The 16076-nt window shown below is 50.6% G+C and overlaps 2 protein-coding genes and 1 long non-coding RNA gene across 5 annotated transcripts in view; 1 reads left to right on the top strand and 2 right to left on the bottom strand.

Moving 5' to 3' along the window:
* The window catches only part of LOC149339192 (uncharacterized), a 212672-nt gene that overhangs the window by 94766 nt on the left and 101830 nt on the right, over window positions 1-16076 (top strand). The gene's annotated exons all lie outside the window — the stretch shown is intronic.
* On the bottom strand, window positions 6040-6884 carry LOC149339195 (uncharacterized). Of its 2 annotated transcripts, none has more exons than XR_016283494.1 (2): window positions 6595-6884; window positions 6040-6515 (listed from the first exon to the last, which is right to left on the bottom strand). It is a non-coding gene; the product is annotated as an uncharacterized LOC149339195 (long non-coding RNA). The 2 variants fall into 2 exon arrangements; XR_016283495.1 differs by having other exon boundaries at window positions 6654-6884.
* LOC149339194 (uncharacterized) lies at window positions 8902-13305 on the bottom strand. 2 transcript variants are annotated; one of them, XM_089547987.1, is made up of 12 exons: window positions 12253-13303; window positions 11638-11752; window positions 11412-11580; window positions 10979-11351; window positions 10575-10748; window positions 10380-10455; window positions 10200-10310; window positions 9864-10112; window positions 9634-9805; window positions 9352-9500; window positions 9074-9271; window positions 8902-8998 (listed from the first exon to the last, which is right to left on the bottom strand). In XM_089547987.1, exons 1-11 carry the CDS (start codon window positions 12556-12558, stop codon window positions 9090-9092), a joined length of 2076 nt encoding a protein of 691 aa, XP_089404113.1. In that variant the 5' UTR covers window positions 12559-13303; the 3' UTR covers window positions 8902-8998; window positions 9074-9089. The 2 variants fall into 2 exon arrangements, with proteins under 2 accessions (XP_089404113.1, XP_089404112.1); XM_089547986.1 differs by having other exon boundaries at window positions 10200-10455; window positions 12253-13305.

Below are 16076 nucleotides of genomic sequence, written 5' to 3'. Positions count from 1 at the left end.
GGCCGAACACTTGCTGCTAAGAAGGACCTCGCCTCCCGAGCTCAAACATCTACGGAGTCCTATGTGTCGTACATTCAAGATGTGCTGGCCCTCTGTCACAAAGTTGACGCCAACATGCCCGAGTCTGACAAAGTCGGCCACGTGTTGAAGGGAATCGCCGACGATGCCTTCAACTTGCTCGTATACAAGAACTGCACTACAGTCGACGGAATTATTAAGGAATGTCGACGCTTCGAGGAAGCCAAAAGCAGGCGTATTAGCCAGCCGTACACACGCCTCCCCAACACGGCTGCGACTTCTTCATGTGAAGACCTGCGACACAGGGAAACTTCAGCGCCTCCAGAAAATGTGACCCGCATCATCCGACGCGAGCTCGAAGCTATGTCCCCTGCCCCCCTGCATCTACATGATGGCGACAACCGCTTGCCTACCATCTCTCTGGTACAAGCTGTCGTCCGCCAAGAGTTTGCAAACCTTGGTTTCCAGCCCGTCAGCCCTGTACGGTCTTCACCACCACCCGAAATCACTGCGATTGCTCCTGGACGACCTTCGTACTTCACTCCACGTCGCCGAAACCCTAACGACTGGCGGACAACCGACGACAGGCCCATTTGTTTCCATTGCCACCGCATTGGCCACATCTCCCGCCACTGTCGAAATTATTGGTCCCGTCGCAGCACATACCGTCCTCTCAGCTCCCATCGCGACGACGAACAGCCCAGCCACTACACGCCCCCTCAAGCCCAGCACGGTGCTACAGTCGACGGCCAGATTCCCCGCTCCAGCCGCTCCCCGTCCCCCCTGCGTCGACAGTCTCGTTCGCCCCAATGCCGTCGCTCCTCTCCTGGCCCCTACGGACGCTCGCAAGCGGAAAACTAGACGCTGCAGTGTCTGGAGGTTATGCTGCAGTACAGCCCCAGTCCCAAAATCCTCGATTAGCCCTTCGTGCACACCATAATTTGCTCGCCATTCATGTCGATGGAGTGCCTGTGAGAGCCCTGATCGATACAGGCGCGCACGTATCCGTCATGAGTTCAGCCCTACGACGCCGCCTCCGAAAAGTACTGACCCCTGCACCCAAAGCCGTTCTCCGCGTTGCCGACGGCGGAACGCCTCATGTTGTTGGACTATGCACAGCCCGTGTGACCATATCCGGCCGCCATACATCCATTCTGTTCTCTGTTCTAGACCAGTGCCCTCATGAAGTCATTCTTGGCCTCGACTTCCTGTCTGAGCATTCAGCCCTCATTGACTGCGCCACTAATGTTGTTCAGCTTGACCTTCCTCTTTCTGCTGAGTCGCCGTCCCCAGTTATACAGTCTTTGTGCTGTCAACTTTGTTCGTCTACCGCCTCAAGCCGCAACTTACATTTCTTTCTCATCTGTTCCCCTGTACCTGATGGTCACTACGTAGTCACTGCGGAACTTGACGTCGCCCTGACGCGCAGCATTGCGCTTCCACACATTGTATTTACATTGTCGGCCAACCGCGCGTACCTTCCTGTCCTGAACTTTGGTTCATCCATCCAACCGCTCCCGCAAGGCATCTCACTCGCCACGCTGTGCCCTGCTGCCGAATGTGTGATATCAGTGGTGGACAGCTGCTTACCTTCCACTCAGCAATGCCGGTTGCCTGCAGCCCCATCAACAGTGAACCCAACGGACGACTACCCTGACATGATCGCTTCTGACCTACCGCTGATGCAAGCTCGCGATATTAGGTGCCTCTTATCATCTTTCCGCGACATCTTCGACTTTGATAGCCGTGTTTTGGCTCGGACCTCTGTGGTGACGCATCACATAAACACCGGTGATTCCGCTCCTCTCCGCAGACGTACGTACCGAGTGTCCAGCGCCGAACGCACCGTCATAAATCAAGAGGTGGACAAGATGCTCGCAAAAGACATCATCGAGCCCTCGTCAAGTCCTTGGGCTTCACCAGTCGTCCTGGTGAAAAAGGACGGCAGCTGGCGCTTCTGCGTTGATTATCGGCACCTCAACCGCATCACAAAAAAAGACGTATATCCACTCCCAAGGATCGATGATGCCTTAGATTGCCTCCACGGCGCCAAATATTTCTCTTCAATTGATCTTCGATCGGGGTACTGGCAAATTGCCGTTGATGAAAAGGACCGCGAGAAGACCGCCTTCGTGATGCCTGATGGCTTATACCAGTTTAAAGTCATGCCGCTCGGCCTCTGTAACGCCCCGGCTACCTTCGAACGAATGATGGACTCCCTTCTTCATGGCTTTAAATGGTCCACCTGCCTCTGTTACCTAGACGATGTTGTGGTTTTCTCGCCTACTTTTTCCACGCACCTCGAGCGCCTCTCCAATATTCTGACAGTGTTTCGTAACGCCAGACTTCAGCTGAACTCATCGAAATGGAAGTTCGGTTGTCGCCAACTCACTATTCTCGGACACCTCGTTGACGCTTCTGGTGTACGCCCAGATCCCATCAAAATTCAAGCTGTGAAGGACTTTCCTCTTCCAAGGTCGTCGAAAGATGTGCGCAGCTTTGTCGGCTTGTGCTCGTATTTTCACCATTTTATCAAAGATTTCGCCGGCATCGTTCGTCCCCTCACCGATCTTCTGAAGAACGACACCCCCTTTACCTGGGGCCCTGCTCAAGAGAACTCATTTTCATCCCTCGTCCATTTGCTGACCACTCCGCCCATCTTAGCACATTTTGACCCGTCGTCTCCCACAGAGGTTCGCACCGACGCCTCCGGATATGGCATCGGCGCCGTCCTAGCCCAACGTCAACAGGGTCAAGATCGAGTCATCGCTTATGCCAGCCGCCTACTTTCAGCCGCAGAGCAAAATTACACCATTACTGAGCGTGAGTGTCTTGCCCTTGTCTGGGCAGTAGCTAAATTCAGACCCTACCTGTTCGGCCCTTCATTCGCTGTTGTCACTGATCGCCATGCTCTCTGTTGGCTGTCTTCACTAAAAAATCCCACCGGTCGCCTTGGTCGCTGGGCATTGCGCCTCCAAGAATACTCATACTCCGTCGTGTACAAGTCAGGGCGCCATCACCAGGACGCTGAATGTTTATCGATACCCTGTGGAACCACCTGACCTAGAGGACGCAGAGACCCTGCCCTGCCTCTTAGCTATCTCTGATCTTGCCGATATTGCCAACGAACAGCGCCACGACTCATCTTTACGACCTATCTTTGATGGCATCCGTTCTGCAAACCGATCTCCGTCTCTGAACCTTTATGTGCTCCAGAACGGCATTTTGTATCGCCGAAACCTACGCTCCGATGGCCCTCCGCTCCTGCTCGTGATACCCCAACGTCTACGCTCTTCTGTCCTGGAAGAACTGCACGATCTGCCGACAGCCGGTCACCTTGGCGTGTCCCACACGTACGCTCGGGTGCGGCATCGCTTCTTTTGGCCTGCTCTCTATCGTTCCGTCAAGCGTTACGTGGCCACTTGCGACCTGTGTCAACGTCGGAAAAGGCCCTCCACTTTGCCTGCCGGTCTTCTGCAACCCATCGACATACCTCCGGAACCTTTTCACCGTGTTGGCCTCGACCTTCTTGGCCCTTTTCCAACACGTCCCTCTCCGGCAACAAGTGGATCGCTGTCGCAACTGATTATACGACTCGGTACGCCATCACGCGTGCTTTGCCGTCCAGCTGCGCTACCGATGTCACCGATTTTCTTCTGCAAGACGTCACCCTTCACCACGGCGCCCCTCGTCAACTGCTCACCGACCGCGGTCATTTTCTATCCAGAGTAGTTCACGACATTCTTCGTTCGTGTGACACGCAGCACCAGCTCGCGACAGCTTACCAATGGGCTTACGGAAAGGTTCAACCGCACGCTCACCGACATGTTAGCCATGTACATATCGCCAGACCACCGAGATTGGGACGCAGCCTTGCCTTATGTGACATTTGCATATAACTCTTCCCTTCATGACAGAACAGGCTATTCTCCTTTCTACCTTTTGTTTGGTAGGCATCCCACCTTGCCTTTGGACACACTCATGCCGCCTTCTTCAGCCCCCACCACTGCTTACGCTCGGGACGCCATCTCCCAGGCCACGCTGGCGCGCCAAATAGCACGTAGTAGGCTCCAAGCCTCTCAAGTTTCCCAGAAGTCAGCCTACGACCGCCATCACCAGGCCGTCGAATTTACCCCAGGATCACTCGTCCTTCTCTGGACGCCCTCTCGCAGCGTCGGTCTCTCCGAGAAGCTCCTTTCGCACTACCGTGGCCCTTACCGTGTCGTGTGCCGTGTTACCGACGTGAACTATGAAATTGCTCCCCTTGAAACCTCGCCATCGTCCTCTGGCGCCACCACCGACATCGTCCACGTCTGTCGCCTTAAACCTTATCACGACGCTCACACGTCGCCGCCCTAACGCCGAGACGGCGTTTCAGCAGCCGGGGGTCCTGAAGTGGGTAGACGACGACCAAGAGCGTGGGAAGAGTAGAAGACAACGAAGTTCGGACTGTGTTCTCGGTGCCGCTCGCAGCTGTTCTTCCCTATTTGTAAATATATTGAACCATTGAAATATATTGAAAAATAGTGAACCATTTCGCACCTCATTTTTGCTTCCAATGCGTCACAGCATTTACAGATTGCATGCAGACCATTTTTGGGAATGTGCTTAGTTTATTCAGTGTCTGTGTAGTAGTATAGACAAAGTCTCTGCCTGACAGGCAAGGACAAGCTCGTCCTTGTCATACCTCAGCACCATGAGAGGTTGCTCAACTACACTCACACTCACGGCCACTTGCACTCACTTACACTCATGTCCACTCGCATTCACAAGCACTCATTCACGTCCTCTCACACACTCGCACTAATGTTCACTCACATTCACAACCCGTCACCCAAACTCATGACCACTCACTCAACCGAACAAGCTTCGCTTGTGTGGTTGAAGAGCTAGGCCAAGTAGATCAGGCTCATTGCATGGGTCTGGCCCAATAAAAAAAATTATGGCCCGAGCAGAGCTCTACAGTGCACACGGCCGGCCATAGAAAAAAAAAACGAAGCGTCCACTGCAGTACTCGAGATCCCACCTTACGCTAGTTATTGCTGAGAAGTTGACAGTCGTGGTTTCAGCAGCAAGCATTGGAACTCTGTGTACAGAGCTCGAGCCGTCTAGGAGGCATGTCAACAGACATCTGCCTTTCTAGCTGTGGTAATGCGAAATTCGATAAAAGGATCGGACACAACTCGTATCGGTTCACTGCACCCGCGAGCCTGCGCCCATGCCAACGGTGAACTAGTAAGGTGAACAACAACGAAATATTTCCATTCTCGCGCCAGCGTAATCCTCTGCGTCATTTGTAAATAGACACCGGTATGGTGCCTTATGCTACCTCGAGCGCCTTCGGCAGTGAATATCTAATTCCCTCAGCTATCAACAGAAAAAAAATAAGCACATGCAACAAACTTCACTGTCACGCGGCATTTGCCTCCAATCATGACCACTCATGCTCACAGACGCGAGTGAGGTGATAAGAGTGCACTCACGAGTGAGTGTGCCGACCCACAGTCCTTGTAAATCGTCCAAAGGTAGGCATCCTACGCACCCGAACATGGGATTTCAGCTTTCCACTGGCAGGATAAAGAACTGGATCACCTCATACCACATTTTTGCTTGCAGTGCATCAGAGCTTTTGCACATTGTAATTCATCCAGACCACTTTTTTTTGGAATGTACTAAGCTTATTCAGTCTCCGTGTAGCAAAGACTTATTTGTAATTCAACTGCTCTATAAGAGTTGGTTTAAAAGGCTTACAGAACTGTGGTGGTGGACCAAAACTTTCAGACTTCAACTAACCTGCTGATACATGAACCAACAAGGTGTGAACCTTCCACATCTTCACAAAATTTTGTTCTGCAGCTCATCAAACTGCCATACACAACTGAATCGCAGGAAATGTATTTGCCTAGCAGCGTTTCAAAATCAGTAAGTTAGGTGGCTCCATTGCTCTTTTGCAGCATAATGTATAGCTCTGTATTTCAGCCATGCGGTAAAGTACGAAAAGATGCACAAAGCCACTCAGAATAGCAGTTGTAAAATAGTTTATTGACTTGCTTAGATGTATCTGCAGAATCCTTCCGGCACTTGGTAGGTGGCCGGGATCCTGCTCAAATCTGAATGCCTTTTGGTCCGCGGGTGCAAGCACCACTCTTATCACACTTGCCTCAATTGCTCCTCTGCCAGTCAAGGGGAATGTAACTGCAGGTGCACTGAATCAAAGTTTATTCCTGCTAAAAGTGTCTTGCAAGTGACTGCACAAATTGCAGAGGAGAACGGCCAGACTGTGATAAGAGCATCCCTATCCGCCAACTGGGATACGCGCTCTCTAGCAGGCAGGTTCTGCCGAGAGAAAAATCTGTGTGATCTGGCTGAACCAGTCATTTTTCTGCAAAAGATGTTGGTTGCCAAGGTGACCATTCAACAAAGGATACGTGTCTTGGCATGTCCATACAATCTGGGGCCGGGTAGACAGGAACCTGGGAATCTGTAGCTGGTTGGACCTGCATGCAAGAAACTTGTAAAAGTATGTGCTGACAAGACGTTCATGTCGACCTCCGTTACAGTAAAGGGGAAACGCACATCTTGCTGCTCGTCAGACAGTTCAGACTTTCAAACACGCTGGATGTTGTCCCCCTCACCTTGGCGAAAGCCGATCGTTGGTGCTGGGAAAGCACTTATGCTGGCTTCTGATGCATCAGAGAAGGATCGCTGACTCTTGGCGCTGCTCATAACTTCCTTGTCAAACTTTCAGGTGCGCTCTGGAAAGGAAATTGGCGCATGATATTGTTCGAAAATACGCCCCGAATGTCATTCATGCAGAAGTTACACATGTTACTCACTGAAAGTTGGAAGTGTTTGCATGGGACACAGTGTGAGTGATGTCATTGGCAGCCGTTGGTCCTCATTACACTTGCAAAGTAGGATTCCGAGCCCTGCCACGAAGATGCTATGTCGGCCTCTGGTGCAGCAGAAGGGGGAACACGCATCTTGCAGCTCATCAGACAGTTCAGAGTTTCAAACACGCTGGATGTTGTCGCCCTCACCTTGGCGAAAGCCGATCGTTGGTGCTGGGAAAGCACTTATGCTGGCTTCTGATGCATCAGAGAAGGATCGCTGACTCTTGGCGCTGCTCATAACTTCCTTCTCAAACTTTCAGGTGCGCTCTGGAAGGGAAATTGGAGCATGATATTGTTCGAAAATACGCCCCGAATGTCATTCATGCAGAAGTTACACATGTTACTCACTGAAAGTTGGAAGTGTTTGCATGGGACACAGTGTGAGTGATGTCATTGGCAGCCATTGGTCCTCATTACACTTGCAAAGTAGGATTCCGAGCCCTGCCACGAAGATGCTATGTCGGCCTCTGGTGCAGCAGAAGGGGGAACACACATCTTGCAGCTCGTCTGACAGTTCAGAGTTTCAAACACGCTGGATGTTGTCGCCCTCACCTTGGCGAAAGCCGATCGTTGGTGCTGGGAAAGCACTTATGCTGGCTTCTGATGCATCAGAGAAGGATCGCTGACTCTTGGCGCTGCTCATAACTTCCTTGTCAAACTTTCAGGTGCGCTCTGGAAAGGAAATTGGCGCATGATATTGTTCGAAAATACGCCCCGAATGTCATTCATGCAGAAGTTACACATGTTACTCACTGAAAGTTGGAAGTGTTTGCATGGGACACAGTGTGAGTGATGTCATTGGCAGCCATTGGTCCTCATTACACTTGCAAAGTAGGATTCCGAGCCCTGCCACGAAGATGCTATGTCGGCCTCTGGTGCAGCAGAAGGGGGAACACACATCTTGCAGCTCGTCTGACAGTTCAGAGTTTCAAACACGCTGGATGTTGTCGCCCTCACCTTGGCGAAAGCCGATCGTTGGTGCTGGGAAAGCACTTATGCTGGCTTCTGATGCATCAGAGAAGGATCGCTGACTCTTGGCGCTGCTCATAACTTCCTTGTCAAACTTTCAGGTGCGCTCTGGAAAGGAAATTGGCGCATGATATTGTTCGAAAATACGCCCCGAATGTCATTCATGCAGAAGTTACACATGTTACTCACTGAAAGTTGGAAGTGTTTGCATGGGACACAGTGTGAGTGATGTCATTGGCAGCCATTGGTCCTCATTACACTTGCAAAGTAGGATTCCGAGCCCTGCCACGAAGATGCTATGTCGGCCTCTGGTGCAGCAGAAGGGGGAACACACATCTTGCAGCTCGTCTGACAGTTCAGAGTTTCAAACACGCTGGATGTTGTCGCCCTCACCTTGGCGAAAGCCGATCGTTGGTGCTGGGAAAGCACTTATGCTGGCTTCTGATGCATCAGAGAAGGATCGCTGACTCTTGGCGCTGCTCATAACTTCCTTGTCAAACTTTCAGGTGCGCTCTGGAAAGGAAATTGGCGCATGATATTGTTCGAAAATACGCCCCGAATGTCATTCATGCAGAAGTTACACATGTTACTCACTGAAAGTTGGAAGTGTTTGCATGGGACACAGTGTGAGTGATGTCATTGGCAGCCATTGGTCCTCATTACACTTGCAAAGTAGGATTCCGAGCCCTGCCACGAAGATGCTATGTCGGCCTCTGGTGCAGCAGAAGGGGGAACACGCATCTTGCAGCTCATCAGACAGTTCAGAGTTTCAAACACGCTGGATGTTGTCGCCCTCACCTTGGCGAAAGCCGATCGTTGGTGCTGGGAAAGCACTTATGCTGGCTTCTGATGCATCAGAGAAGGATCGCTGACTCTTGGCGCTGCTCATAACTTCCTTCTCAAACTTTCAGGTGCGCTCTGGAAAGGAAATTGGCGCATGATATTGTTCGAAAATACGCCCCGAATGTCATTCATGCAGAAGTTACACATGTTACTCACTGAAACTTGGAAGTGTTTGCATGGGACACAGTGTGAGTGATGTCATTGGCAGCCATTGGTCCTCATTACACTTGCAAAGTAGGATTCCGAGCCCTGCCACGAAGATGCTATGTCGGCCTCTGGTGCAGCAGAAGGGGGAACACACATCTTGGTCAGTTCAGACTTTCAAACACGCTGGATGTTGTCGCCCTCACCTTGTTTGGTCTAGCCTCACTGGGGACCCAGGCTGAAGCGGGACCTCCTTGCTTCCACAAGGTCCTGAAGAGAAGGCCTTGTGAAGGCCGAGGTCATTGGTGCTGGGAAAGTACTTGTGTTGGCCTCTGATGCATCAGAGAGAGATTGCCAAAGCTCGCTGCTGTTGATAACTTCTTTTACAAGCTTTCCGACATACTCTGGAAATGAAATCTTCACATTACTTCATTCCAAAAGGCTCCCCTCAAGTCACTCATTTGGGATGAAGCATAATACTTACTGTAAGTGGTAGCTGTTTTGATGGGGCACACTGTGTGATGGCCTTTTCGCGCCTTGGTAGTCTTCATCATCCAGCGTGAATTGCCTTCCTTTGTCTTCGCCTGGGACCGGTCTGCATTTTCATTGAAGTGGAGGATGGCAAGCTGCGTCCTGTAAGTTGAGGATATCGCATCGGATGGCAATGCTGCCTAATGATCTGGAGTACGTGGATGTGGTTACGTGCTGACTCTTGGAATAAACCAACTGCCTCTAGACAGAGGACAGAACTACAATATAATATTACCTTGCGAGCATCCCTGCTGGAGAAAATGCCATAGACTTTGGCGCGAAGTCAATCAAGATGCTGTGGAATGCCTCCAGAGCAAACGTTTGGCCATGGGGGGACATCTGTGTGATATCCTTGAGGAGACGCTTGTCCTCAGTGATGTGCTTGAATTGCTCGTATGCCTGGGACTCTTGAGGAAAAGGTATGCTTTAAAACAAGTTCTTTAGACAAGGGCAAAAACAACTCACTAGGGTCCATCCAAACTCTTGTCTCCTCTGGCATGTCGCTGTGGAGACACCTTGGGTACAGTCCACCATGTCCAGAGTGCTGGTTGATGACGTGATTTTTCATACTCCGCCAGACGTCGACGACCAGCTCTGCATTGCCCCCTCCAGCGCGGGCTGCCCAGTACATGTGGTTGGTAGTTGACTGAATCCAGAGGTCCAGCTCCTTGCATCCAGCCCGCTTGCTTGCCGCAGCTAGCTTTTTCTTGACACCTTAATTTTAAAAAGGCATATCAGGGAAGCCTGCAGCACATTCTGTGCAAGCAAGCATCTTTTCAATCATGCTCTCAACTTTCTTACCTTTTGAGATGTGCCAAATGTCAAAGTAGTGCTTGATCTTGGGTTCACGGGTCTGCATGTGCTTTCGTATGGCAGGGTGACGGTCAGTTGTGAGAGACCGGATCTTGATACCTGTGTTATGCATTGTCGGTGGGATAACGATAAATTGTCTACCATATAAACCTTTGTGGCATGCCATACATTTCTCCTTGAAGAATTCCAGCTGCTTGATTAGGCCTTCCTTCTCCATGTTCACGCTGGCCATTGCCTGCTCCGACTGCATGAAGACGGGTTTCAAACATTACATTCCTGTATTTCCACTCTACATACCAACGGCTTACATAAATATTTATCACTGAATTACTGCAACAACTTTCCACAGACGTGTCTACTGACCTCCCCCAGCTGGACCTGGACCGAGTGAAGAATTCTGTTGATCTGCTCAACATGCGTGGTGTATGTCAGGAACTTGGCAGAAAACCCAGGGGAGTCAAATCGTCCATCACCGGTGACATCAACCTCTTGGTTGTTCAACTGGTCCATGAGTTCAGCTTGTTCTTGTAGCCAGATCTGTTCAAATGTTATTCCATTTCTTGACTAGCCCAGTGTAAAATTACAACTTAGTTTGATTGTGCACTACTGCAGCGGTAGTTACTACAAAACAACAAAAAAGTGATGTCAGGAGAAGTGTGTTCGTTTAATCTGAACTTCATTTCTGCCTTCTGGCTAACGAGAATTGAACTTTTTTGAAAACATCTGGTCAAGCTGGGGTAAATATATCAGTATGGTTTGTTGGTCACCTTTTCTATCGCAGGAAAAAGGAGGGCATCCTGATAGTTGTAGAAGGTCCGGTCACTTGGGACCTGCACATTCATGTGGCGCAGCATCCTCAGTGTGGAAGCTACATTTGCTCCTGAAAAGAGGAGGTGGCTGGACAGCAGAAGGTTTCCTGCTGCCCTTCCATTGATGACAGGCTGGCTGTTCCACGTCCGGACATGCTCCAGAGGACAGATGCTGATGACATTGATGAGGCTGCCTTTGGTGGTAATGGTGGTTTCACAAGGCCTCGAGCACTCTGGGCATGTCTGGAACAGCTCCCTCAGACAGCTCTCAAAGACCAAGAACTGCCGTTCTTCTTCTGGGGGGGCCGGTGTACTCTCTGCGGATGACTCACTGGAATCAGAATAGTGCCAACTGTTAGGCCCAAAACCCATGCAGCTGTGAAGAGCCCACCTTTCGGTATCGTCATGGTAGGTTGGAGAGTAGCTGGAGTCAGAGTCTAGCCTGTCACCCTGTGGAGATGTGCAGTCAAGTGGATCACTGCTGCATGTGGCCGGGACGAAGGGTGGAAGCAGCAAGGGCTCCTCTGTGACACGGCCAGGAGAAGTCGCAGCTGGCGTCACTGTAGGGAAACAAATATTCATCCACACAGAATGGACGAAATGCAATAAGGACTTACAGACAGCTTCAGATCTAGTGCTGTGTTCGACAGAACCATTGTCCTGGTACGGACCACTGCTGGCTGCAGCTGTTGAAAGCCTTGCCTCAGAGGGATCTGGTTGAAGATCCTTGCTCTGAAAGATGGTTGTACAAAGGCCGATCAGTCACTTCGGTTTACAAAGCTGGAGGTGGTGCAACATAGCATTTCAGGATTGCTCTACATTCCATGCCTTCACTATAAATACACCGATTTGGGAACTTGATTAGTTTCTATCGGGTGCACGGCATCGTGAATCACAGCATTTACAACCAAACGCCATGTCTGCGCGAAATTTGAGCGCGAACAATGCACCGTTTTAGCCGGCGGAAGCATTGTACGGCGCGCGTAAAATTGCCGAACAAGCTGTATATCAAAGTTTCTAAGCTTATTTAGCCGACCCCACACTTACGAACGCGAAGCACGGAACACTGTTACTTCTTTCGCTTCTGCAAATGATGACCATTCGCGTCATGATACAGCCACGTAACTTTTAGAACAAACTATATCTTCAGCCTGACGCATGTTCGAGTCGGCGATCCTACAGAACGACACTGTCGAGCCATGCTAAGAAAATTAATTCATAGAAATACTTACCAGTACTCTTTGGCGCTTCGGGGCTTGTTGCTCGGTTCCATCGACGACGGGAAGTCGAAGCGTGGGCATAGCGTTCCAACGCAGGCGAGAGTGACTCACGTCGGGCCGATGGAAAGCGCTTATCTCGAAGTGTTCAGAGCAGAAGCGGACACACTTTGGTAGCGTCTCGGTGTTATCGAGCCCCGCGCAACGTAGCCATGCACTACGTCGCGGTTCGTCCTTCGGCAAGGCGAACAAACGTAGGCCCTTGTGCCAATTTTTCTTAGTCCGATGAGGGCACAACCTCACCGCACAAACGTCCGGCATCGCGAAAATATCACTCGCGAACCGAACAACACTCGCAACAAAACGCGATGGCGTCCCACAGATCACACGAAAAAGTGTAGATCCAAGGATGTCGCAGGATAGCAAAAGTAGGAAGTGGGGCACACAGGACCTTCTGGGAGTAAGGACCGCGTGCACCAACAACCGACAAGTAAAAGAAGCGAGGCGAGCGCTTCCTCGGAGCAGGCCGAAGCCACCGCGGTAGGGCGCATCACTCCTATGGCAGCAGACGAGGAGAAAACATAGTCCGGCTGCTTCGGGCTTGTTTTTTTTTTAGTGATACGCTCTATGAACCACAACTATGTCGCGGATTTATCAAATTATTGTATCCTGCGTGTCCAGAAAGAGTAATAGAAATTAGTTCGATTATTTTCGCGGTTTTCATTTCACTTCAGTCAAGTCATTGGCGAAAGCAAATAGTCCGCGCGTAATTTTATTTCTGTTGGCTTATTTTGCGGCTATATTATCTACGAATGCAACTACTTATTCACGGAAACTTAAAAAACAAAATAAAGCCAAAGCAAAGCCTCCACAGAGCTGACTGAAAGGCACTCGACGCGTTTGTAGACTCCGCCCATCGTATGAGGCCGAATTCAAAAAAAAAAGGCGGGAGCCGGACGTTAATTAGATTTAATTGAGGAAATCGGCCACACAGGGCAATAAGTCGCAGCTCCTAAGAATGCTGGGAACGTGTACATCAAGTTCCCGCGGCAAAAAGACATGTTCAGAATCCTCTTCAGTGCACCTTTAATTCACGGGGAACATACCGAAAATTGTACTATTCACGAAATTGGTACGTCACTTACGTGAGTACTGCAATAGGCTAACCTATTGAACGAACATATAACCAATCTTGGGACGCAAATTATGAGAGTTTTAAACGCTGAAATCATTGTTGTTTACGCGACTTCCCTGAACTTGCATACGTCGCTTCTCGGTCCGAAGCTGTGAAGTGGTCGTACGAATATTTAAAATTTTAAAGTCGTAACACGTCGGCGAAAAATTGAAGGTGTAAATTACTATATCGTTGCCAACAGTCATTAGATGACTCTTGGTCTTTCAAATCGGTGCAACTGATATGCGAATTATTTCAGCGGATGCCAGGCAGAACCATTTTACATGTTTGCGTTCTTAGATAAGAGCCCCTGAGCTAAAGGTCAACTTCACTCGCAAACGTCGAGGTTTAAAGTAGCCAGGCATGCGCACTTGGCATTTATCCAGGCTTTGCAGTGCTGCCTCTCATTGATTACTGGCCCGAAGCTCGCATCACCTGACGCCACAAAACTGGACGGGATAGGCGCTGTTACCAACAGTTACCAACTAGCCCAAACCAGGCCAATCTACTGTTGCAGCAAATTTCTCCTATTGGGCTATTTTCTATCTTCATAGCGCCTGTCCTGTCCAGTTCGGCGTCGTCCGTGTCCTTTTTGCGCTATGTTTTCCAAAGAACTGTTACCAACTAGCCCGTTAAACAGAGCTACAACTGACGCAACTGAGTAAATCGTAGGTGCGGCCGTCTCTCTCGGTCCAAGCGTCCCTTTCATTCAAGCTCTTGGGCACCTTTCGCGCAGATGCGCGTGGATGCCCCTCGAGAAGCGTGCGCTGGTAGATGGCGCTGCTGCCCGACCTTTAGTCACAACGTGTGCAAAAACTTTCTAGAAAAATTGGGGGCACACTATATTCCTTTACGTGTGATGCTATAGCATACAGCGCCACTTTGCTCCTGAGCATGACGATCTTCCGGTTTGGGGCCGTCACTTCGTGCCTGGTGACGTCACTTGGGGTATATTTCTTGAGTCATGACTAGTCATAAGACTCATACACACATACACATTTAGCCGCCGCGGTGGCTCAGTGCTTATGGTGCTCGGCTGCTGAACCGAAAGACGCGGGTTCGATCCCGGACGCTGCGGTCAAATTTCGATGGAGGCGAAATTCTAGAGGTCCGTGTACTGGGCGACGTCAGTGCACGTTCAAGAACCCCAGGCGGTCGAAATTTCCGGAGCCCTTCACTACGGCGTAGTGAACGGCTCCCTCATAGCCTGAGTCGCTTTGGGACGTTAAACCCCTATAAACCAAGCCAAACCAAACATACACATTTGCCACACACAGCACCCGTCCCCTCCGTCCGAGTAACGTCCCTTTCGGACTGTCATGAGCGGTCATATCACTCGAACCCACATACAGAGCTGCCGCAGGCAACATCCGTAATTTCCGACCTCTGTTATTAGCCATCACTGGTGATATGACTCATCCACTCCTACACAGCTGCCACACATGGCATCACGACACCCCCATATACCAAAACGCCCGTACTTCTGGGGACAAAAGCCCCCAGGACACGCAACCGCCGATATTAGCGCACAGGTGCAAAGTGTGCCAATGTTCCATAAATTTCACTAGCACCCACTGGGGAGCCCAAGAGCACCTTTCACCTCCGCAAGTGTGGTTTGCAATCACCGGCTGATAACAAAGCTATACGCCTTGGTCGCCTGTCGCGTGTCCTGGGGTCTTTTGTCCCCTGTAGTACATGCTGTCTAGGCACCGGTGTGACGTCACGGCGTAAACGTAAAATGGTCCGATGAGCGCCTTACGGTATCGTATGAAACCTTCCCGCGTGACACTGCCTTCAGAGCCAGCGGCTGCGCATGGCCGATGCTGTCCTGTCACTTTGTAGTTTGATTGGTTGGTTTATCGGGGTTTAACGTCCCAAGGCGACTCAGGCTTATGAGAGACACCGTAGTGGAGGGCTCCGGAAATTTCGACCACCTGGGGTTCTTTAACGTCGACTGATATCGAACAGTACACGGGCCTCAAGAATTTAGCCTCCATCGAAATTCGACCGCCGCGGTCATGATATAACCCGCGTCTTTCGAATCAGCAGCAGAGCACCATAACCACTGAGCCACCACGGCGGCCTTTGTAGTTTTCAGTGTTCTGGGAGGCCACAATCGAAGGTGGTCTTCGCACTCATCGCTGTCTCAGTAAAAAGTAACTGCACGATGCTTAGAGTAGTTATTGTTTAGAGCGGCATGGGAATATCGGTGTCTATAGGGTTTTAACGTCCCAAAGTGACTCAGGCTATTAGGGTTGTCGTAGTGGAGGGCTCCGGAAATTTCGACCACCTGGGGTTCTTTAACGTGCACTGACATCGCAAAGTACACGGGCCTCTAAGAACTTTACCTTAATCAAAATTCTATTCCCGAGGCCGAGATAGAACCCGCGTCTTTCGGGTCAGCAGCCGAGCGCCATAACCATCGAGCCACCGCGGCGGCCTGGTAGGGGAAGAAGAGATGCTGGACGCGTCTAAAGGATTGCAAATGTTGGCGATAGAACACGCCCGGATTCTGCGCCCAAGTTTTGTGTGTTGCGATATTTGTAGCGGCTGCCCGGGAAAGAAGGTTTCCTTGAGAGGCGACTTTTCAAACAGCTCAGTACGGGCTCACGAGAGAACACGCCGTATACTCGTGAAAGCAACCGTGAGAACCAGCTCAGCACTC

The sequence above is a fragment of the Amblyomma mixtum genome, chromosome 6, assembly GCF_055824585.1.
Source record: "Amblyomma mixtum isolate Tamu chromosome 6, ASM5582458v1, whole genome shotgun sequence".
NCBI classification, from domain to species: Eukaryota; Metazoa; Arthropoda; class Arachnida; order Ixodida; family Ixodidae; genus Amblyomma; species Amblyomma mixtum.
Note: the sequence above shows the minus strand (reverse complement) of the source record. Positions and strands in the feature narration are given on the sequence as shown.